The sequence below is a fragment of the Drosophila navojoa genome, chromosome 4 (assembly GCF_054131105.1).
Source record: "Drosophila navojoa isolate 15081-1374.11 chromosome 4, UAZ_NAV_1.0, whole genome shotgun sequence".
Classification (NCBI taxonomy): Eukaryota; Metazoa; Arthropoda; class Insecta; order Diptera; family Drosophilidae; genus Drosophila; species Drosophila navojoa.
The window spans coordinates 9,781,679-9,806,986 of record NC_142892.1 but is presented as its reverse complement, the minus strand read 5'-3'; the positions used below and the strand labels follow the sequence as shown (position 1 = coordinate 9,806,986).

The 25,308-nt window shown below is 43.6% G+C and overlaps 1 protein-coding gene across 1 annotated transcript in view; it reads right to left on the bottom strand.

Moving 5' to 3' along the window:
• bru3 (CUGBP Elav-like family member bruno 3) overlaps nucleotides 1-25,308 on the bottom strand; it is a 160,667-nt gene that overhangs the window by 52,566 nt on the left and 82,793 nt on the right. Inside the window, 1 exon segment of the mRNA XM_089259248.1 lies at nucleotides 5,980-6,059. Within this exon segment, the coding sequence (XP_089115374.1) occupies nucleotides 5,980-6,059 (80 nt within the window).

Sequence of the window (25,308 nt, the reverse complement as noted above, 5' to 3'; positions counted from 1 at the left end):
GCACGCTCATTATGCAGCACAAATACGAACAGAGATACCGCTAGCAATGCCAATACACAAACACAAATACAACCACGAGCGCCGCAACACAAATACAAATGCGTGTAGCACATGCCGTTTAAAGGCAAACGAAATCATCAAAGACATTTCGCAGCTGCCAAAACGCGCATTTAAATTTCAAATTAATTTCACATCGTCATGTGTAAAAAAAAGTAAAATAAATAAAGAAAAAAGAAAGCAGAGAACGAAATCTGCAAGCTGACAACACACGGGAGAGACAGAGAGAGAGAGAGAGAGAAAGAGAGAGAGAGAGAGAGGGAGAGTGAGATGGAGGTGAGTGAGTGAGTGGGGTGGCTGGCGCACATCGTTTGCGGGGCAATAAAAGAAACTCAAGCTGAGCAGCAAAAGAAGTGAAAAATGCCAATGCCAACGCATCGCGGCACGTAAATACGCTGCGACGAGCCAAAAATGATATGCGCGCTGCCAACCTGTTTTCGCAGTCCGTTCAGCCAAACGAGCGCCCGTAAAATATGCAAAAGCAACAAATTTTGTGTGCGCGAGTGGTTGCGTTTCTTTTTCTTTCGGTTTTTCGTTCGGTTTTGTATACCCAGCAATCAAAAGTGTGTTAAACCAAGAGTTGAGTTGGCATTGCCTGAAAGTTCAACGACTCTCATACTCTCAGTCTAACTCATTTACAGGGCATCGCCTAGTCCATCAGCTGCTGCGGCCGCATAGTTTGCGCTCGGGCTCATGGCTGAATTGGCGCAACATATGCCAAGCGCCAAGTGTTCTGCTCGGGCTGGCTGCTTTTGCTTTTGTTTCTTGGCTCGCATCAATTATGCTTTTATTTATACAACAATTTTCTCGCGTCTTGCGAAAGCGTTCAATTTTCGTCAGGCAGACGCAGCGCTTAATGTGACTTGACAAAAATGGCGTCCAATATGGCGCCGCTGGCTGTCTTAACGCTTGAGCACCGACGCACACACACACACACACACGCACAGCCCTCGCACCTTGGCTGTGTTAAGATGTCGACCAGCAGACGCCCGGACTGTGTTTCTATTTTAATTCACACGCCATTGTTTGGCTGCTGTTGGTTGTTGTTGTAGGTTGTTCTCGTTGTTGTTGTTGTTGGTTGTTGTTCAGCGCCTAAAAGTAGACGAAGTTGAATTTCTAATGTGCAGCAGCTGCGAACAATAGAAAACCGTAGAAAAACTCAGCAGCGCCTCGCTGTTTGCCCGATATGTGTGTGCGTGTGCGTGTGTGTGTGCTGTCGTTCTTGTTATCGTTGGCTTTATTGTTGTTGTTAGTTCTCTGTGTGTGTGTGTTTCTTCCTCTCGAGAGCGCAAGCAATTTTTAAATCTCTGCAGCCGAAATGCCTTTAACACGGACTCACTTCAGCAGCGACAATGCTGCTGCTCATTTGCGTATTTTTAGCCTTCCCTGGAATCTTGTCATTGTATATAATAAGCAAGGCGCTCGGCCGCTGCTTGACTCATATTCGCGCTTATTAATTTGCAGAACTTTGCGTTTGATGTGCTTTGAGGCAGCTTCACATTTCCTAAACTTGGCCCTAGCTCGACTCAGAGTTGGTGTGGGTGTGGGAGAGAGAGAGGGAGTTTGCCAGTTAGAGAGTTTCTCTCTCTCTCGCTTTTCGCTTTCTTAATTCATCTAAGCAAACAGTTAGTTTGTTGACTTTCAACCAGCTGGCAAATGCAAATGTCGGGCCCCGCCCCACTTGGCTGTGCAAACAATTACTGCCCAGCGAAAGAGCAAACAACAAAAAAATGAAGTGAAGCTGAAGAGAGAGAGAGAGAGAGAGAGAGAGAGAGGGAGAAAAAAAATGCTAATTGCCTAATTTATTCGACTCTTCGCTTCAAGTTTTTATGTCACTTTGGCTGTAATTTAAAATATATTTATTTATGTATTTGAGTCCACCTTCGGGTCTCCTGCTCGCCGCCTCCTGGTCAATCCCTGCAGCTGCTGATGGCCATTTTTGCTTTTGCCGGGGCGCTTTTGCGCTTCGCCAATCAAAAGCATTTTGAGAGCAGCTTTAATGCATGCGCGCGCTTTCATTAACAAGCAGCCACGCCCACGCTTCTAAGCCGCATTTACACACAACACACAACACACACACACTCACACACACACAACACTCACCTAGTCGACAGCGTGAGTGAGAAAAAAAAAGATCGCATCAGCGGCTTATGCAAATGTGTGGAAAAAAGCGAATGTTGTGTTGAGTGAATACGAAATTATTGTTTACAACTGTAAACTTTTTTAATACCCTGCAGCACAGCGTGTGGTCCATGCGACTAGCTGAAGGCGCGTGGTTGAGGTGGATAGGGATACATATTTTTTATGATTCTCTACCTTAGCTTATAGTTAATGAAAACTTTTGCCAGGACATTTTCTGATTTTATTTCGCTGTCATTCTGCTAGGGTATTCAGTGCGTCGACTAGCTGCTGCCAATAGTGCTTTCCATTTTTTTATGCCCCTGTGGCTGTGTGTTTAGAAAACGCTTGCAAAACCGCACTAAAAGCGACTTATAACATGTTGAGTGCCAGAGGATTAACAGCGGCCAAACCGAATGTGCATGCTGGGCCGAGCCGGGCCCAAATAGAAACTGTCCACGCTGGCCAGCTCGTCGCACGATTGTAAATTCCTTTTTAATGAGTGCTGGTCTGGCCGTGTGCGGGGGCGGCGGGCGGCGGGCGGCGGGCGGCGGGCGTAAGCTGCTTAAGGTTTGGCGTAATCAAAAATTTTTTAAAAGCTTTCTGTGGTACATCAAACTGAAAGCCAAGCCTCAGCGTCCGAGCGGAGGTGCGGAGGCCGAGAAAAAACTTTGTTAAGCTTGAAATTAACTTGCGGTTTGTCTGCTCCTGCTACTGCTGCTGCTGCCAACTTTGACGCCTGCAGGTAGGCAATCAATTTTTTGCTGCTGCAGTTGTTGTTGTTGTTGCACTTAGCAATTTGGCTCCGGCCCATTGTATAATTAATATATGCAGGAGCAAAAGTGTAGCGCACTTTTGTGCAAGCTACTAAAAATTTTATACAACAGCTGGCGCGTCGTTTTGCGCTAATTACCTGGCTACCTGGCTACCCGGCTAGCAGACGTCGAGTCGTAATGCCAAATTGCAATTACAACTGCCAACTTGCCAGCCGCACAGTTGCCATCCGCCCACCCACAGCCCCAGCCTCACACACGCCGACCTGCCTAACTGACATTAAAATGCTTAATGTGCAGGCAGCTAAGAAAGAAGAGGAAGAAAAACACGCGCTCTTAAAATTACAAAAAAAAAGTAACAGAAATTGCTACGCTCATTTTCTTGCCCCACTCCGTTCTCCTTTTTTTTTTTTTTGTCTTGCCTTCACGCTAGCTCGCAATTTGCCAGCTTCGTCTCGTTTTGGGGGGCGTTCTGGGTGCTGCGCATCTGCTCATCTTCGAAGATTGGCCAGGTGAAAAATTGCAGCTGTCGCTGTTAAACTGTACGGCCCGTGGGCGTCTACATGGACATGGGCGTGGCAGGTCAGAGCGGCCGGGCTGAAGTGCAGTTGATTGTAGGCCTGCAGCAGTGCCGCCTCGCAGGGGCGGGCCATACTTTCGTGAGTCGCTAATTAGAAAACAGCCGCAAAGCAAGCAGAGCATGTTAAATGGAAATGGAACTGCGTGTCAGCGTGTGTGTGTGTGTGAGTTTTTTCCGTCTCTTTTTTTTATAGTAAAAAAGAAAAACCAGGAGAGTAATAATAAGTGCCTGAGCCACAAGCAGTATAAAATTAGCATTGCATTAGCTGGAAGCTGCCTCTTCGGATCTGTATCTCTGGAGCACACATAGCCGCCCTCGGGACATGCTTTGATTTTCGCCGGATTGACGGCAATCAGCTGTAAAATGTGACGTTCTGTGAAATATTGAAATTGACTTAGGGCCCGGGCGGCGACTGTTTGCCTGATTTCGATTGCATTTGGATTTGTATTTGCGTCGTATTTGTTTTGGCCTCTAGTTGCGCCTCACTTGCGGCTATGTTTTTGAAGTTTCAAATTCATACGTGCGGGCGGGCAAGGGCGGTGGCCTGCCTGCCTGCTCGCCTGAAGTCAGCGTTTTAGGGTTGTGTTACCAGCGGAAAACTTGTGTTATTGTAAAGGGGAAAAAATGTGTGCTTGTCCTGCGGCATGGTTGCATTGATTTTGCTATTCCTTCCAAGCCAAAGCCAGGCCAAGGCAAGGCAAGGCGAGGCAATGCTATGCGTTGGCGTCAGGCAGCTGTAATTACGCGACTGGCGCCATCATCAACCTCATCATCATCATGAGCAGCATCGGCATCATCAGCATCTTCATTATCAGCAAGAAGTTCCGCCTAAGTAAACACATGATTTGACTAAAGGGCTACGAGTGGAGGAGCAGAGGGGCACAGAGTGAATGTGAGAGAGAGAGAGAGAGGCGAGGCTCGGGTCGTTTGTTTAAAAACGCATCTAAATTGCAAATTAAGCAACAAATTTCATCAACAATATTTGAATTTGAATTTAAATGCGACAACGAGTTGGGAAACGCGACTGAGAAGCGCGTAGAGCGGCACAGCACGCAAATAGATACACTCAAACACTCACACACACACAGACACACACACGCACGCAGCTACATGAACCGAAAATGGAAAATTCGCCTTCGCCTTGCGTAAAGCCAGGCAACAATCTGAGTGGTAAATAAAGCAGCCGCCCGAACTTGAAGCAGGCTGACAGGAGGCAAGCGGACAGGATGCTCGTGCAGGGCTCTGCACTCTGATGGAAAGAGACAGATAGAGAGAGAGAGATGGAGTTGACTTGGCTACGTACTGTTCGCTGCACTGATGTAAACACCAAAAATACAACAATGGCAACCATTTCAGTTTGCTTTAATCCTCCTCCTCCTCCTCCTCTCTCTCTGACTGCCACGCCCCCTTGCTGTCCGCTCGTTGACTGGTTTTGTATATTTGCCTGTGTTGTTTGTCAAAAGAAGCAATTTACGTGCAAAATAACTCAAGTGTCATGCAAATTTCATTTATTTTCGCACAAGAAAAAATAATTCCCGCACCGCGATGAGGCCAGAGCAGAGCAACGTTGTCATAGAGCACACACGCACACACAGATATACATTTAAATGTATATGTAGTTATATGGTATTTTCTTACAAAATGTCTGCATAATGAAGTCAGTCATCGGAACAAAATCGTTGCACAAAGACTCGAGAGAAAAAAAAAAGAGAGAAAAATGAAACGAAACGAAAAATGTAAGAAAGAGAAAAAGAACTTTTAGGCGGCTTCTCGGTTGTCAAACAATTTGATGCTGTGATTTGTATATTTATTTTATTTTATTTTATTTTATTTTCTTTCATTTTTCTTGCTGCAGAGAAAATTAGAGCCGAGTGTGCTCCTGATTTCCCATTGAAGTGGCGCCACGGAGAGCATATTATAATAATAATTTGTGCTCGCTATTTAATTTAATTCGAGTTTATTTTTAAGACGCGGCCAAAGGAAACTTGGGGCGCCTGCCACTTGAAGCTTAAATGAAGTTTGTTAAGTACTTTTCCACGGCAACAACAACAGCAACAACAACGATTGTTGTACAACAAACAACAAGGCAGCTCCTTAAGTACTTCAGGTTGGAAATTTCATTAGTTCGGTGCTCTCTCGCTCGTTCATGACAAATGGAAAAAAATTGTGTATGAGAAATAAAAGAAAGCTTAAAAATTATTTAAGGTTTCAGATTTTTATTTGTCAAACTTGGTCAACTAACATACAAAGAGGCGTGGGAATTGACAGCAGTGCGCAAAAGTTAAAAATAAAAAATAAAAACTTCCACTTCAATTTAGAGCTTAAATTTCCATTCGAATTCAATTGTTGAATTGAAGAATTGAATGTAAACTGAGGCCTGAACTTTGATTCATAGTCTCTTCAGTAGAGTATACAGTATGTATATATATATATCTTGTTATAGACACTTACCGGCATAGTTTGGCTTCCGTGCAAATTGGTTATTGCAGACTGAGCCTCCTGTTGGGAGCCGAATTTGACGAAAGCGCAGCCTGAAAGTAAAGCAAACACAATCCAATTTAAGTGAGTATACACACACACACACATACATACATATGTACAACTCTTCTCGATGTATGCTCGTTATCAAGAGCCTTTCAGATAAGTTCTGCTTCAGCCTCTTGACTTTGCCGACTGCAGAATGACAAGAATCGTGTGCAATCGTTGGCTGCCAGCTGGCGCATGTGTGCGTCGCATTTAAATAAAATTTTAAGTGCAATTAAAAAACATTTTGTGCCATGAAATGCCAGTGTGGAGCAGCACCAGGCCAGGCGCAGCAGCCATTATATAAAAATAATAGTCGGCCGGACGGTGAATGTTAAATTCAAACCAACACAAAAAAATTGAGAAGAATAAATAATAATAATAAAAAAAAAATCATCGCACTTGGCGCTCATTATTTTGTAATTTGTGCGCCAGCTGCTCGCAGTGTGGGCGTGGCCAGGCCACAATGATGAGCGCAGCTTCATGAGTATAATTATTAAAAATCATTTATGCTAATTTAATACACAGGCAATAACCACAAAAGATTACAAAAAGCAATGAGCGTGGGTTTGCTGGGGTATGCGCGACTAGCAGATACCGTGACTAGCATATATTTGATGAATTTCCCACTATTCACTCAAGCAGTTAAACAGCCCTAAACAATTAAACAAATTATGTTTCCGTATTTAAAAGTCAGCTAGACCCATTTAAGGCAAGTTCGCACAGTTTGAGAGTCTAGCAGAAACCCTTAGGAATTAATCTAGGCCTTTGAGAGTTGATCTCCGCGTAGAGCTTAACCTTCACTCGGGCTTTGGGGGAAATAACACAGCAACAACAACAGCAGCAGCAACAATAGCAACAATGCTAAAAATTAAGACCCTCCAAGTGAAGGAAAACAACAACAGCAACAAAAAATGAAACAGGAGAAGGAGGGGGAGGGGAAATACCATTCAGCCGCCCATCTATTTGTCAGGCAGTGGCGCTGCCTAAATTGCGACTCCGGCTGTTGCTGCCGCTGCCGCTGCCGCTGCCTTTGCCTTTGTAGTTGACGCCGGGGCATGTGGCATGTGGCATGTGGCATGCAGTGCGAGCGCGTAACAAATCCCGCCTAAAACCGTGCAACATGCGAGCTGACAAGCCGTAAGGCAGACAAGCGCAAATTTCGCGTGCAAACAGGAACAAGATTTTTATATTTTGTTTCTATTTTCTTTTTGTGCTCCCCTCCGTTTTTTTTTTTTTGTTTATCGTGTTGCAAATGTACAAAAAATACAGTGTAAAAAATTCAAGTGGATTTTTGTTCTGCTGCCACTTTTGCACTTGTTTCGCTTTTATATGTATTTTGTGTGTGTGTGTGTGTGTGTTGAAGTGACAACAAAATCCTGCGCCCTGCAGACAACAGTTGGACAATCCCACAGGCCGGCCAGGAGGAGGGAGCTGGCAGGGAGTGGAGGCTGTGTGCGAATCAGCGCAGCTAAACAATAAAAAATACAAAAATATATAAATTTTGTTGCCTGTTAATCCAGCAACATTGCGACGCAGAAAAAGAGCTCAAAAGGGCGGCGGAGGCGAGGCACAAAAACTGCTGAATGCCAGGCCGAGCACCAAAAAAAAAAAAAGAAGACAAAAATATATAACAAAAGCTAAAAAAGCAAAGCAATTGCTAAGCATTTTTGTAAACTTAAATCAAAGTTGATTTTGTGTGCTTTTTGTTCATTTTTTTCATCTTGTTTTTTATTTGGCTTTTGTTTGTGTTGTTTGTGTTGTTTTTTCTTTGTTTTTTTCCTGCTTTTGTTTATGTGAAATTTGTTGTTCTTGGCATAACTTGCGTAGAAGAAAAATATTTTCCTAAGGTCGAGCCGTGGTCTTTGGCAGTTATGCGAGCCCAAAAAGGACACCTTCGTTAATTGTTAAAGCATATATTAATAAATCAACCAAAGACTGACAGAAGTCAGTGAGCTATTTGTCTGCCTCGTGAGGCATTTGTCAAGTCAAAGGGCTCCAGGTGCTCAACTGATTAGCCTGAGTAGCCTAAAGTACTTGAGCATTCATTAAACATGGACAGCCTGAACTCTTTCCTGATGTCCTGTGCCGCGTTGATTATTTACCTTGTGCAGGATGTCATTTGTCTGCGCTGACGCACTAACTCGCATTAGGGCCAATTTGTCGAACTTGAAGTCATTATAATAATTAAAAGTAAATTAGTCCTGCCAAAGACAGGCAAAGTCCGAGCTGAAAGACAACTTTTGCTTTGAGCCGGAGACATGAAGACATTCGGATTGCATTTACATACAATCAGGCACAGAGCCGGACACTTGCTGCAATTAGGCAGCGGGCAGGCAGGAGCAGGCAAGGACTCTCGCCCTTTAAAGCTAACGAAGTGCAAGCTTTAATTACTTAAGCGTCTGCATGCTGCAGTTGCCAACTGCTTTGCTATTTACCTGCCAGGTAACAGCGACTTGGCAATTAGTTGAAATTAAAATCTTTTTCTCGACTCTCGACTGTCTGCATGCTGCGCTGCTGTATGCTTAAGCAACTTCCGTTGAGGCGTGAACTGATGCAGCGAGGGCTCCCTACTCAAATCCTAATGAGACTTTTTAATCAAATATGCTAATGATCATAATTATGCCGAAGACGAAGAAGTCAAAGCTCTCATTTAAATGAAACTCAACTTGCCACATTACAGCAGGAGAGGGCAACAGCTAAGCGGGGATATAGATCTACAATTTCTGCACCGCATTTCACGTGGCATGCGAATAAAGCTGGGCGATTGTGTTTGTGGTAAGGAAAAACACATGTGATTATATTTATGGCTGGGATTCATTTGGCCGACCCTTAGTGACATTTGCAATACAAATTTCGCAATGCCATTAATGTATGGGCTCTACACCACCACCACCATAACAACAACAACAACAACAACAGTAGCAGCAAAAAATATAAACTGGGCTCTGCTATGAAAAATCGCCGCAGGTCAAACACGTAACCAAATTGTGCACAGCAGCAGCAGCCGGAGCAGAAGCAGGAGCAGGAGCAGCGGCAGGAGGAGGGACAGCAGCAGGAGCAGCAGCATCAGAAAACAAGGATAACGAGCGTGTTGAGCCCCTGACTGCTGACCAACGTCTGCTGGTCGATATGTTCTTGCTGAGAGCAACTGAGGGGCGGAGGGGCAGGAGGTGGCAGAGCTGAGGTTGATGCTCGTGTTATGGCTATGGTCATTGCTGGCTGCTGCTGCTGCTGCTGCTGTAGCTCTCTGGCCAGCCTGCATGGGACAAGTATTTTAAAATCCAATTAAAAACGCCCAAGTGGGATTTTTCAATCGCTGCCCCAACGAAGCTGACAACAGCAGCAGCAGCAGCAACAGCAGCAGCAACATCAACCGAGCAACAACGTTGCATTAAGCGCGCTTCGTTCGCAATTCGCAATTTGCCATTCAGTCGCGTCGACGCTTGACTGTGTGTATGTGTGTGTGTGTATGGAAGTGGACAGACGACGTTGGACAGGACACGTTGATGGCCATTGCATGTTTGCCTCCGGGGCACAACAGCGTTGCATGAATCTTGTTAGCCAACGTTTACGCTTATTATGCGGCAGCAGCCTTGGCCAGTAGCCAGAAAGCAACGCTATCGAATTTGTTTGATGCATGTGCCACTGTGCACCAATGATGAGCCCAGCCACACACACACACACACACACACACACACACATGCACGCACAACCATATCAACTATATGTACACACACACACACAAACAAGGTAATGCCATACGCAAAGGATGTCACCAGTTGTTGCTGTTGCTGTTGCTGCTGTTGCTGTTGCTGTTGCTGTTGCAATTGCAGCTCTGCAAATTGCATTTGCCTCATGACACTCACAGTTGAATGCATTTTACCATAAATGGACAACATTTTTCGTACCGCCGCAGCAAAAATCAAATAAACTCAGCCAAACAACATGGTCAACATATCCCAGCAACAACAAAAACAAGCTTCAAATAAAAATAAAGCAAAAAAATATCAGTCCAAATAATGAGATTGGCAAAAGCGAATTAGTTGCTTTAACTTTGGCCAACAGACCCATAGTAAATCGCTTTAAACAGAGTTTTGATTGCGTATTGTTGCATGTTGTGTTTGGCAATATGGAAAATTGACTGAATTATATTGAAGGGAAGAGTAAGAAAACACCTTAAGAACTTCATAACTACTACTAAAATCTTTTCATATGTCTTTGTCATAGTTCAGGCCGAGTTTCTTCTCATCAATTTGCGCAGCTTTAAGCGAACTCCAATCCAGAATTGATATATGATGTTGTTGCCACAAATCCATTGAAGCCCAATTTATGACTTCGGCTTGAACTTTAACCCACACGCAAGTTTGTTGGGCAGCGCATGTCTCTAATGAAGTCTGTGGAAGCTTATCAATATGGTCAACTACAATTGCAAATAGACTCAACTTGCAAAAGACAAACAAGCCAATTTCTCTCCTTCGTTGTGCTACGAGTGGAGCTGAAGCTGAAGCTGAAGCTGGAGCTGAAGCAGATGCTGAAATTGAACTCCTTTTTTGGCTTAGCATGAACCTTAACACTTTGCATACAAATCAAAAAGACAGCACACACATATGAGATTGCCTCACACACACACACACACACATACACACACACACACGTAGACTATCTGGAATCTGCAATGGGACCATTATTCTTGATTTGGGAGAGAGCAAAAAAGTTTTTGGCTAGCACATAAACAAAAGGTAAAAAGTTTTTGCGAAAGCCTACAGAGCCGGCATGAGCCAATGGATTTAGCCAGGATTTGCAACAACAGTTAATAACATTTGGCAAAAAACAAAAATGAAATGAAAGAAACTCGAGCTCGGGCTGTCCATACAAATTTAGTTCATAATACATTTTATTGCCCAACGAACTGATAAACTGTCAAACTGACTGACTGAGTGAGTGAGTGAGTGAGTGAATGGCTCAGCTGTCCACTTGAACTGAATATGCAAAATAGTTGAAATTTATGCCGTGTGTCTCATGTAATGTAATACATTTTGCACTCACTGTATGTGTGTGTGTGTGTGGGTGTGGCCACACATACATATTTTGTGGCATCCGTAGGCGAAATTAAATAAAAATCAGTGACCAGCATATACAGAGTGAGCTCAAATTGCAATTTCATAAGCAATTTACCGCACACACACACACACACACATACAGTCGCATGCACCGCAAGAGAGATACAAAACTTTTTGTTTGAATGAAATTTGCCTGCGAGCCAAACAAGGGAGAGGAAGCGGGAGAGAGAGAGAGAGAGTGAGATAGAGATATGTATATGTATATGAAAAGAGCAGCTGGACAAGCATTCAGAGCTGGCATTGCATTTGCTCTGGCCGCAGGGATGTGCTTCGAAAAAAAAAAGAAAACAACAGCAGCATACATATATATGTAGATAAAGGCGAGCTGCAAATTACATTTGAACAAGGCAAAGGCAAGTTGTCTATGCTTTTTGTTGTGGCTCGAACAATTTAATACTTGGCCAGAATGCAGCGTTGACATTTTTATGGCACTCTCGAGTGCGTAACGTCTCCAAGTGTGAATGTGTGCGCTTGGCCTTTACAATACAAATAAGTGTGGGTGTTTGTGTGCGTGTGTGTGTGACACACAATAAACACCAATTAAGAATATAATATTTTGTGTATACAGGCAAACAGAATGTCTCCCCCGGCTGGCAAATTGAAAAGCCAAGTCCGACTGCTTTTCTGCAAGTGCTTGGCAAATAATGCACAAAAGTATGCTACAAAAATACAAACAGCCAGGCGTTCGCTGCGCTCTGCTGTTGCCAGCTTGAAAAACCTATAACAAAAGCTAAAATATTATTGCTTTCGGCTTTTTTTTTTTGGTTTGGGCTGGGTTGGGCCACCCACAAGTTGGACAAGACTCAACTGCCATCGGCCACTTTACAGGCGAAGCAGAGATACAGTTGGAGAGCAAACCGTAGCCGGCTTGTTATAAGGCATGTTGACAAGCCTCTTTAACAAATGACACAAACAGAAGCAGCAGCAGCAGCAGCAGCAGCAGCAGAGCAGAGCAGCTGTAGTTGGACTCGAAGGACGGACGCAGTCAACCAGCCAGTTGGCCAAATAGTCAGGCTCAGTTGTTGTCCTCCGGCCGTCCAACCGTCCGTCTGTTTGTCCGTCTGATGCGACGCTTTGTGTAACATTTGTTAAGCGCAGCCAAAAAATTTTGTTGCTCTTGTTTAGTTGCCAGTTGCCAGTTGCCAGTTGCCGTCTCCAGTTGTTGTCTTCCACTTGTTATTTACTATTTCGTTGACTTATACGTAAAAGTGTCCCTTTTGTTGTGTGTAGGATCGGTCGAAGGATGCCGTCGGGCAACGATTCGGGCTGACTGATGGGCTGTTAACCCTTTTTTGTTCGAGCCACTACAATGTTATAGAAAGGGATTAAAATGTATCGAAGGAAGCGGAGCAAGACTCGCCTCGCCTGCGTTACATAAGCAGCATTTCCTTGGCATATACAATTAGTTACGAATTCCTCAATCAACAGCCATTTACAAACACAATTTGGCAACGGCAACGGCAACGGCAGGGACAGACTTTAAATACGCTTTAAAGCTTAACGAATGCGAGGCCATGTGGTTTGGGAATTGGGCGATTGGGGAAAGAGCGTAAAACCAGACGCCTAAATAAACTCGCACAGCAAAGATTTAAAAGCCGCTCAAACCAAAGTAATTTCAGCTTTCTGCCTGGCCAACAGTTTTTGCCGGCGCTCAACGCACCACAAACAAGGTAAATGCTTTTCCAACAACATCAACAACAAATTCAACTCGGGATCGGTGGGGCTGCAACCGCAACATAATAATTATGCAACAGAAACCGCAATGCATGCGGGGCAGCAACAGCAACAACAACAACAACGACAGCAACAACGACGACAGCAACAACAACAACAGCTACACTCGGCTGGTTGCAGGTTTTCTGATTTGGTGCCCCGGCCAGCAGGAAAATTGTTTTGCCAAGCGAAAGTGTGAACAAAAGCTGTTGCGTGTGTTGCAGTCAAAAAAAAAAAATAAATAAAAAGAGAGAGAGAGAAACAACAAAAACAAGGAATACATAAAAACAACAACATCAGGCAACGCAACAACGTCAAACCGCAAAGTCAAATGCAACTAGCCACAGAGAGAGAGAGGGAGAGATAGAGTTTGGATTGGGTTTGGTGTTGAGGTTGGGGCTGGAGTTGGAGTTGGGTCTCGGTCGGGTGTTAGGGGTGTTAGCTATAAAGGAACGCGTGTTATTAAAGCGACTTACTGAAATTGGAAAAAGGTTAAGAGAGTTTTGAGGGGTGACTGGCTGCGCAGCAGTCAAGAAGTTCAGCTATAAATATGCTGAAGGAGCAAGGGACGAGGATAAGACACAGAAATGAAGTGAAGAAATACTATAAGCTAAATATAATTAAATAAAAAATAAATAAATAGTAAATATAAATAAATAAATAATGAATAAAAACTAGTATTCAATTCAATAAATTAAATGAATAAAGTAAATAATAATATAATATAAAAAAATAATAAACAAAAATATTCTGAAAGATAAAAAGGAAATAAAATAATAATATACAAATCTATTTAATAACAAAATAAATTAAATATATTAATAAATTATGAATTATTATAATGATAAATAATAAAAATAATTTACCTAAGTCTCACTAAATATATAAAATCAAGCTCTATAAATCATAAATAATCTTAGGCCAGTTTCCGATTGGATATTCAGCTAAGCCTCAAGCATAAACAAAGCCTAAAATCAAGTCTCATAGCTAAACAATCAAATGAATAAATTAGTCTCAGTTAATGCATAGCTCTGCCTCAATAATAAATATTTAAAAACTGCAAGCAAATTCCGTTATTTTATTCAGATTGAATTGGCAATAGATGTCGCTTGTAGAGACAAATCCTCCATTGGATTAGCCGCGTTAGTTGCACGGAATACCTGCTTTTAAGCATCTCGCATTTGCCGCACTTATTGTCCTGGCTGCTGCCTTGCCCTGTAGAAGTCTGGGTCGATTTATTTGTGCACTTATTTAGCAGCAAACAGAGCAAAGCTGCGCAAATAAAGCCGCATAACTTAATAGCGGCTCGCTTCATTTGAAGTTTATTGCTGGCTGTGTGTGTGTGTGTGTGTGGCCAGGGAATAGCAAACGGATCCACTCGCTGCAGACCAAGAAAAATCAATTTAGCTCGGCTTAACTTGAACATCAAAGCGTAAGGACATGGCAAGGGCTGCCAGAGTCCAGGTCCACGAGCTGCTGCCTGGGACCAGGTAAGCACAATACGCTTTAAGCCTAATAAAGTGCGCGCCCAAAACATTTTCTTGCCTCGGCTGCTGATGCTGCTCCTGCTGCTGCTCCTGCTGCTGCTCCTGCTGCTGGTTTTGTTTTATTTGAGCCCAGGCGGGGGCCCAAGCTAATTGTATTGCGCAACGGAATTTGATTGCATGGATTTGTATGATTGAAAAGGGCAACTAGTAGCCCAAAAGGTAAAGCCAACAGCAGACTGGCCTCTAGGAGCAGCAGCAGCAGCAGTAGCAGGAGTGGCAGGAGTGGCAGCAGCTGGCAGCTAGTGCATAAATTGTGCGCCCAAGTCGCGCACATTATTCATTTTTAATGCGCCCGTGAGGCGACCACAACAATTTGGCCACATGTAAGCACAGCTACTTGGCCATAATTGCCCCGATACAGGAGTCCAGGGGCAGGCGCAGGGCTAGAACAAGACGACATTGCTGCACTTAAGACAGCGGCGGCAGCAGCTGCCAGCTAGAGAGACGAAGAGAGAGCAGGAGAGGGCGGGAGGCGAAGCATCATTAAAATGAGTTAGCGCTGTGGGCACCGCAGAGGCGATAGACGAGGCAAATGCTAAAGCAGAAGAGACTCTGGAGTCCGTCTCGTCTTCGGCTGCGTCTGGTTGGCCGCACTGCCTGTTGGCCTTTTGGGTGCAATTTTCAGGTAGTGGCAGCAATTAAGCCAAGAGCTAGATTAAGTTTAAGCTGCGCTGCGATGCGCTACACGCCTTGGCCGCCTGCGTTTGAGCCAAAAGTCCGGAAGCCTTAGCAACGAAACATCTCCAAATTGTTGTCCGTCCAGAGAAGGCAAAGAAAAACTAAAGAAAATTGAGGCTAGCAAATATGCTCGCCCAGTTTAAAGTTAATCAAGTGCATGTCTATACGTAGAGCTTCCTTTTCTGCTTGGCCAAAAGTCTGTGCAATTAAATTTCAGTTTTCTAATTGTTGCCAGAGCTTGGAAAATCCTCTTAAAATCTATATACCCAAGCGAACTTCAGCTGCATTTTAAATGCATTACGCAAAAATATAACAGGCAATTGTTGTTGTTGCTGTTGTAGCACGCAATGTGTGCTCGTATTTCAATTCATGGATCCATGAATCCATATGCATAATATGCGCTCTGCTCGTGTCCTGTGTGGATGTGGCAAACAAAACGTGCCGCTTGCAAATTGTACAACAACCAATTAAAATGCATAACTCGATTTAAAGTTTACATAACATTTTGCTAAATTACAGGTTGGGCACCAACTGCTGCTATCTGGCTTATATAAGTGGCCTGACAGACAGCCAGCCAGTCCGTCAGCCAGTTAGTCAACCAACCATGCTGCCACGCCCACACCTTTGATGCCTGCCCGCTGAAATCCCAGCCGCAACTCAACAGCTCAGCTTGCAATGGGGCTTACAATGTCTGTCAATTGTTGTTGTTGTTGGTGTTGTTGTTGTCGCTGTTGCCTGGGAAACATGCAATTAAAAGCGATATTGAATTTTATTACGTTATGCGCTTGAGTTGTTGTTGTTGCTGTTGCTGTTGTTGCTGTTGCCGCTCTATGGCGTTTATTTAATTTGAGCAGAAGCTAAAATATATTTCATTTACTGATTGGCACAAGTTATACAATAACTAACCAACAACTTTGCGAATTATGAAATACATACATACATATACATGCTGAAGAGCAACATTTCTGTACATTTATATATGTATGTATGTGTGCTTTGCCTAAAAGTTTTCGAGTTGCCATGGGAATTGTTATGCTGTGCGATATGAAACAGATATCAGATATATCTCTCTCTATCTCTATCATTTAATTATCTATCTCTCCATCTAGCATCTATGTATGTATCTACATATTTTTGCCATAATATACTTTTTTTTTTCCTCTGCTTCAGTCTTTCATCTTTTATCAAAGGACATTGCCTTTATTATGAACGCTTGCATGAGCTCTACATAATCTGCTGCTCCTGCCAAAAGGATGATTGCAATCATCATCCAATGATCAACGACCTCTCGCTCTATATATGGACACTCACACACACACACACACGCACACTCGCAGAGAGCTGCCCTCATTTCTATTGTTGTTGCCAAATCGTTGTTCTACCCTAATTTATGGCTATTATGCCATACAGAGTACTTGACAGAGGCTAAAGTAGACTGCCACATGTTGCCTGAGCGCAAGAGAGATAGCAATAGAGAGAGAATGAGAGGGAGCGAGGCTGTGGGTGTGATGCATTTATAAATCTTCATTGTTGGCCAGCTGTAAAGTAGCACAGACAACAAACCAAATGCGCCAGCAGCAGCAGCAGCAGCTATTTTTCTGAGCCATATGACCAGGTCCCCCTTTGTGTGTGCTAAAAGCAACATCAATTTGCATGAAATATATATGTATATATGTGTGTGTGCGTGTGTGAGTGTGCGTGTGTGCGTGTGCATGCAATTACAAAAGCACACGAAGCGTTGAGTACGTGCAAATCTGACCAAAAATTTAAATTGAAGTTTAAATTCTGGCAAATATTGTTGCCAATGGATGATGATGATGATCATGCTGATGCTGATGATGATGTATGAAATCTCAATCCACACATGTGCATATGCCTGTGTGTGTGTGTGTTGTGGTTGCTCATGCTGTTAGGGTGTTTGTATAACTCAACACTGGCCCTCACTCAGCAGCATCGCTGTCATCTCGCTTCGTCTCTGGGGTCCTCTTTTTTTTGGGGTGAAAACAAGTATATCGAATTTTAATTACATTTGCTTCGCATGCGACTGCCGCATGGCAATTGCTCTCCCGCTCTCCCCCACTCTCCCCCTCTCTCTCTTTGTCCTGTGCGTGTGCGTGCGCTTTCATTGCCGACCAACAGCACGGAAATGTGATTTTTGATTGAGTGCCCAGGCATAGGCATAGAGACAGCAAATAGAGAGCGCTACAACTCGACTCAGAGTCTTGGGCAATTTTCTACACATGTTTTTCACAAAGACGAGAAAATGCATTTTCCTCGTCGTTCGCTCATAATCTTGTTTATGCACTCTCATGTGCGAAATTTCCATGGCCTAGCAAATGCCAGATTATTTATTGCGATTGCAATCGTCCTGTGGCTAGCCAATGCGAACTCTTTGACACAGGCCTACAGTTGACATTGTGTGCGTGTGTGTGGGAGCTATCATTAAAGCTCTTCCTGTTCACTCACTCATTATTATGCAGCATTGGCTGTCAATGTGGCTTCGCAGTTCGCATTTGTTGTGGCCAGCCGTGGGCTACGTGTGTTAAAAGTGAATTGAACTGAAGTTCTCTCTGCCTCTGGTAGTGGATACCGAATGGGGAGGGTATTATGATATATATATTGCATATTGTAGGACAACTGCTTACCGCCACGTGGAGCACGTGTCTTGTTGTAAGGATGAAGCCTAGTGCACTTACCTAAAAAGACAAGAGAATTCAATAAATTAATACGATATAAATCACAGAAATTAGTTGAATTTGATAATGGTTTTAGCTAAGACTAAAATTCCCTAGGCTTAAGTATTTATGCATATAGAAGTGGCTGCTCAAGAACCTTTAAGCCTCATTTGTGCTCGTGTTTTTGAAGCGCAAATATCAAATTATTATTTGCTTTATGGCCAGCTACTCTGACAGCTCAGTAAGTTGCCTGTCGACACTTGATGCAGATGCTGTTGTTGTTGTTGTTGTTGTGGCTGCTGCCGCTAGTTGGTTTAATATTATTTTGCTTCATTCTCTGCTTGGGCTGGGGGAAAAGGATAACAGCGGCGCACAGGCTGCTGATGCCTTTAGACATTTTCATTTTCATTAAATGGCTGCGCGACGGCTGCTGCTTGTTAGCCTTGCTGGCTGCTGGCTGCTGGCTGCCGTCTCCGGCTTGCTGGTTGCTGCCTCGTATCCCGTTACGCTCAAGTCAAAAGGATATTGTCTAACAACAAAAGTGGAATAAATTAATTTGCCGCATGTCCTGCCCCAGCTCGACTCGCTCTGGCAATGAGCTAGAAAATGAGCTTCAGAATATGTGTGCGTGTGTGTGAGGGTGCGTCTGTGTGTGGTATATACTTATGCTGCCTAAACTGATAATAACAAAATATGTGCTGCTGACAGGTGGCAAGACAGAGAGAGCCCCTCGGTCCGCCTCCCCCTCGGCACTAAATAAGGCGGCAGGCGTTTATTAAAAAATAAGCAAAAATTAAAGCCTACCTTTATGCGGCAGCTGTTCATAAACACAATAAGGCATTAAGTGTGCGTGTGTGTGGGTGTGCGTGTGTGTGCGTGTGTGTGTCTGCACATCAATATCCATTATATCCAAGCTTGGCTGTCAATTTCATTTTCGCCTAATTGCGCTCAATACAGCTGCAGAGCTGAGTGCCCTTCAAGCAGGAGAAGGGGACGGTGGCTGATGGCTTGGGGTGAGGGCGGCAGCAGAAGCTTCCTCTATCGCTTATTGCATTAATTTTTCAATAATTCCTTCAAGTGAAACATATATCCAAAGTGCCATACTTCATGGCTGATAAGCTCCTATTACACAGAATGCGCTCAAGTGAGTTAATTAAATTTAGCCAAACGGCAAACTGTGGAGTTATGCCACACACACACACACACACACAGATACAGAGATTCACATACATACATGTATCTTTCTATATATATTTATGTTATTAGTTCTGCTCAAGACGAACCCTTTTCAAGCGACTTTTAGTTAATGCTTAGGCTCCACACACACACACACACACACACACACACACATGCATATACAGAGAACTTTTTGGACATTTTTATTGACAAGGCAGGAGAAAAAGCTCAAAACAAGGGTTTTTCGCCCCGTACTCGTATAATGTTCTCTTTATTTTTCTTGTGCTGGTGAAAAGTTTGTCTGCGGCGGAAATAAGCTGGGCCCACAGACTTCTGTTTTATGCCGGAGCCAGGTCTGAGGTCGCCCGATGCCGGTGTGCGGTCAAATCTAATTTCCGCAGCTTTACTACTTTATTAAACTATTACAACTAAAGCCTTGGCAAGCAACCGACTGCTGACTGGCGACTGCCGACTGGTATTAAAAAAGTTATGTACATGTACATGCACACACAGTGCTATAAATGTGAATACACACACACACACACACACACCCACACATGCATGCATTAGGTTGAAATGTGTTAATAAAGCACACTTGCTGCCACTTTGCCACATAATGAAACAAAATTGTGGCAGCTACGTGCTGGGCCCGCTTGGCCCCCAAAGAGTCCGTTACTTCCGTGTGAGATTTAGTCACAGCGCTAGAGCAGAAGTCAGCTGACATATATAGTAATTTATTTGGTATATATATGTATGTATGTTAAAGAGGAAAAGAGTTAAGGCACAAAAATCTTTGACATGTATTAAATATCTGCTGCGTTTTCTTATCAATTTTTTTTTGTATATTTTCTATATTTTTTTTTTACGAGTTTCCTTTGTAAAAAGGTCAGCCAGAGCTTGCGACTTGTTAAATACTTAAACAAACAAGTGAATAAGTTAGGGAAATACATTTTGAAATTAAAAAATTCAACTCGATTCATAATAAATTTGAAAGCTTATGCATTTTTCCCCCATTTGTCTTTGTTTTCTGTTTATCAGAGAAACTTTTCAGTTTTTAGCAAATTGTGTCTCACATATGGCATATATATGTGTATGCTTATATATATATATATATATTATATATTGCATTGCAAGGCATTCAAACTTCGACAACTACAAGCATATTAGTTTCAGTCAGGCTCTTGGCTGGCACAAGTTGAAAACATTGTGGCTTTTATGAGCCTTGTCGCTGTTTGTCGTCCCGAAATTCAGCTCACTCTCCCTCTCTCTCTCTCTCTCTCTCTCTCCCCCCTTCTCTGATTCTGTATACGTTTAATTGCTTTGACCTTTGAAATGTGTTGCATAGCTTTCGGGCGTGTTGCATGTTAATTAGCATTAAGCAGGAGGCGAGGCCTTTGTCAAGGCTGTCGCTTGAGCGAGTGTGTGATAAAAATTTATTAGCTGCCGCCAAGAGTGCTGCCGCTGCCGCTGCTGCTGCCACTGCTGCTAGTTTTCTATATGAAACTTTTGGCTATATTGCAATTAAATTTAAGCTGCATTAAACAGCTGAGCCAAACAGAGAGAGAGTGAGAGAGAGAGAGAGGGAGGGAGAGAAGAGAGTGAGCTGGAGAGCAAGAGGGATCGCAGCAAGTTTGGACGACAAAGTTTTTGGGGGTTTTCTGGTCTATGGCTAAAGTTGCCGCTGCGCCTTTTGATATGTATTTTAATTCCAGCTTGTGGGCCATTTTGCAGTCAGCCTAGGACTTGTGGCAGCAACAGCAGCAGGAGCAGCCGGAGCAGGAGCAGCAGGAGCAGGAGCAGCAACAACAACTGGCGACTGGCTTAAATGGCACTTATGAGCTTATGCCACAACTTACATTATTATTATTACCGAGATTTTTTCTTCATATTTCTGTTCGCCATAAATAGTTATGTGCCACACTTGCGGCTGTGTATTGACTGCAGTAACTCGAAGTCCCGGAACTTACATTTTAATTAACGCTCATTTTACGATGACCCGGGGTGTGCTTAGCCAACAGAGCATTGGCCGGCGCAGACTAAATAAAATATATTATTTGAATGGTAATTTCGCTAAGCTCAACTTTACTCTAGTGTTGCATCATGCTATTTATTTGATTAAGCATTTATCAGCATTATGTCAAATGCAATAAATTGAATGCAAATCGCCTTCGCTCGGCTCGTCATAAGCGTAAAATTCAATTTGGTTTTTACAGCAGGACGGCCTTGTTTCAATTTCATTGCGTTTCATTTTCATTTTCGTTTTGTTTCGCTTCGCTTGCTTTTGTTGTGCACATTTATTTGACAGTTTTTCAACACTCAATCAGCACTTGTTAGAACTTTCAGTGTAGTTGAGAGCTGTAAAATAAACATGAGCGGAGTTTTTATGCCATGAAAATGAAATGAAATTTAATAAATGCAGAGAGAGAGAGATGGAGAGAGGCAAGGGAGGGCTAGCGACTGGCAGGCATGACATGCACTTCATAAAACTTTGCTCATATAAATTGAAATTGAAATGAAATGAAATGATGATATGTAAGAGACAGAGTTGACAACGGCGGAAGTTCACGCAGAAGCAGTATACATATATAAATGTGTGTGTGTGTGTGTGTGCTGGTGTGCCTATCAAGCGAAAGACACAATGCCGCCGTCGCTGTCAGTTGTAAAAATTGTTGGCCAAACAACAAGTGGATCAGGAAAGCCAGTGGCAGACCAGGTCGAGGCCTTGGCCCAGGCCAGGCTTCAGTTTGGGCCACGACAAAAACAGCTTAAACTGTCATTGGAAAGTTGGCAAAAAGCATTTGTGTTTGCCTGCCTGCCGCTGCAAGGTATTAAGAAAGTTTTGTTGTGCACAGCTCTCAGAGCAATTACGCAGCTCGCTACCTCGTTATATAAATTTCGCTTATTTTTTGCTGTTTTTTGCTGGCAATACATTCAAGTAGCCCGTGCGAGCGAAACAAATTGTTGCTGCATACTTTTGGCAAAGCTGGCTGACAAAGCGAGGAGCCGCATGCTCGTTCCGCTGCGCAGCAATGCGCCAAATTCAATTAGCTGGCCTCAAGCGCAGCTGGAACGCTTTCAAGCCAGCCGGTTGCCATGCAGCATGCGTTTGCAGTTTTGGGAATGCTTTGAGCAGCCACACGCACACGCACACGCACACGCACACTCGCATGTGGAATGCATGCGGTTGTATTTGCTGCATAGCTGCTTCAATTACGCCGAATATGTCACATTAATTATTCGCATTTATGGGGTGGCCGATGCTTTTGAGAGGGGCTGTAACAATGCATGAGAAATGCAAGTCGACTTTATGACGAGCATACGCTGATATTGCTGTTGTTGTTGTTGTTGTCATCTGTGTGTGATAGGAGTGTATGTGTGTGGTATTAATTGAAATTTGTTTTTGTATGTCAGCTGCACACAAGTTGCTTCTAGGGAATCTGTCTCAGTGCCCCCTACCCAAGCCCCTCTCTCTTTCACTGTCTCTCTGTCTCTTTGTCCTTCTGTCTGTCTCTGCAGCTTGCATTTTACGTCAATTAAAACTTAATTTGACAAAGCGAGACATTTCAAATTAATTTTGGGTGTAAACAGCGTTTTAATTCAATTTACAACTGATTTATGTGGCTGCTTTTAACTTTCAGGTGCTTCAGGTGCTGCGCCGCGTGCGGCTCAGTTGGGTTTAATGCGGTTTTAGTAAATTAGCTGCAGAGAATTGTGCTTTTGCCTAGTAACGGTTACGGCAAACTCTTGAAATTATATACAAAAAGAAAAATTATATTCAACTCTTTTTAGATTCTACTCTTAACTCTCTTCTGTCTCCCATTGTTTTCAGCTTTAAGGCAACTTTAGCAATTTGTCTTAGTGCCAAGCTGTAATTAGACTCAAGTCTAGTGCTCAATCAGTGCTGTCCGTCAGTTGGCCACTTGATGCCCATCCGTGTAAGTGCGTGTGATGCAATTACTTAATGACAGCTCGAAGGTGGGCCGAGCCAAGTGGCAAGGCTTAATGTTTGAATTCCCGCCTCAATGCCGACTGCAACAAAGCCACGGACCACGGACTACGGACCAGGGACCACCCGGCCACAAACAAACGGGCGACGTCAACTTATGCCAGCCGCCTGTCAGCAACAGGATTCGTTCGGTCAGGGCTGCAGCAGTAGCTGAGGCCACTGCCATAGCTGCTGCTACTTATGCAAATGCTTCGCAGCACGACTCCCTCGCAGCCACTCCCACTTGCCGCTTGCCACTTGATGGATGTTGTTGCTCGTGTATAGAAAGTTTGATTACCGCCATCATTGCAGGCACCTAAAGAGTGCAGTCGAGGTGGGATTGACACGCCATCTCTCTCTCTCCCGCTCTCTCTCTCTCTCCCCTTCTCTTTCTCTTTGTCGCTGCACTGCACAATTGTGTTGATTGCGCAGATGACACGACGGCAGCTGCTCGCCTTGATGACAATGAAGTGCATGCATGAATATTCTAATCAAATGAGCCCGACTTGCCTGCCTGCCTGCCTGCCTGCTAGTCTGTCTGTCTGTCTGCCCGTCTGCCTGCACGGCCTGCTGTCTGCTGCAGCGGCTGACACATGTTCGGCCTGAGCCATTGTCAAGCTGTACAATTTTTGCATTACCACAGCACATGTGTGTGTGTGCCCGTCCCATGCCAGTTAGCCAAGTTAGTCAGTCAGTCAGTTAGTCTCGGCAACCACATGCTTTGTGTTTTGTTGGGGCTGGGCAAAGTTTCAAAGTCAGTTCTCGACCCGCTTCATTCGTTTCGTTTCGTTTCGTTTCGTTTCATTCACTCACTGAAATCGAATTTGCATAATTTAACATGATGGTTGCGCTTATTCCTGTTGCCTGTCAGACAGGGCGTCGAGCACCCGCTGCCTTCGTCCGCCCAGCTGTTATTGTTGTTCGTCCCCTTCTCGAGCTGCTGCTGCTGCTGCTGCTTCTGCTCTTGCCTCCACATTCACCACATTTGCTGCCACATGCATCATCATTTGCATACATTTTCAGTCAGTCATTCAGTCCGTGAGTCAGTCAGGCAGGCAGTCAGCGAGTCAGGCAACTCTTGCTTGTCCTTTGCCTTCATTACTTGCTAGCGCCGTTTACACATTTGATTTGCCATCCGCTGGCGTCCTCCCCCGGTCTGACTTGATTTTCTTTGAATATAATTCGCAGCAGCGAGAAAAAATTGACGTTGATGGATTTTGGCACTTACACAGAAGACTAGCGCCCTGTCACTACGCCAAAAACTTCGTTGGCTGACTGCCTGGCTGCCTGACTGACTTTGAAGCGCATTTTAATGAAGAATGATATGTTCGCATTGCCATCAACATCAGACCACATCAGAGCCCATCAGAGGCCACAACAGCCGCAAGCGCACGGACCGCAAGACCACATCAACTGACAGTTTTCGCGGCTTTGAACTTTTCCCTGTCGATGGGCGACATCGACAAGTTTTCTCTTGTCTTTGGCGAGCAACAACACCAACAGCAACAGTAACAGCAACAATAGAGTTCGACAAATTATTCTTATAGCTGTGCTGTCATCGTCTGCCCTGCAATTTTCCTCACTTTACCTCCTTTTTGTAGGCTGAGCTACATCAAAATATGATTGAACATAAATTTATTGGCTCATCCTTCGGGAATTTGACAGAAATTTGATTTAGCTGTTAGATAATGATTGGATTAGCGCGCCAATAAGCCTCTAAGAATATGTTGTATGATAATAACATGATTTGCAGATTTCAATCAGAGCCAAAGTGTTGAGCAGCTGGGGTGGCAAGAGCTTTAAAAGTGCCGGGCGTAAGCAATTTTTGGCTTTAAAAAGGCTAGATTTGAATATGTATTTCTTTTTGTTAGTGTTATTCTTTTGCATTCAGTTTGTTTGTTGTTATTCTAATGTGGCCCAAAAGTAAAGTAAAAAGCTTCAATGCAAACAATCTGCATGGAAGTGTCGCTTGGCAGGTGCCACGCCTACTACGTTTGCTGCCCAGCTGTTCGCTCACAGGCGCTGGCCCAGGCGCCTTTTCATGCATATCAAAATGGCAACAATAAACGACAACAAAAGAACAACAATAACAAACATTAACATACAACAATAAGCGACGCCGACAGCGGCAGTCAAATGTTGCAAATGTAAGCAAAATAAATGCATGTGTGTGTGTGTGTGTGTGTGGACACACTCGCCCGCAGTGTATGTGTGTTTCTGTGCTCGCGCAAAACCAAAACTTTTGACATAATAAAATGAAATGTTATTGTTAAAAAGTTGCTTGCATATTAAAACAAACGCAACTTTTTTCCTAACGGTTTTTTTGTGTGTATACTTTCTTTGATGTTGTTGTTTATTCT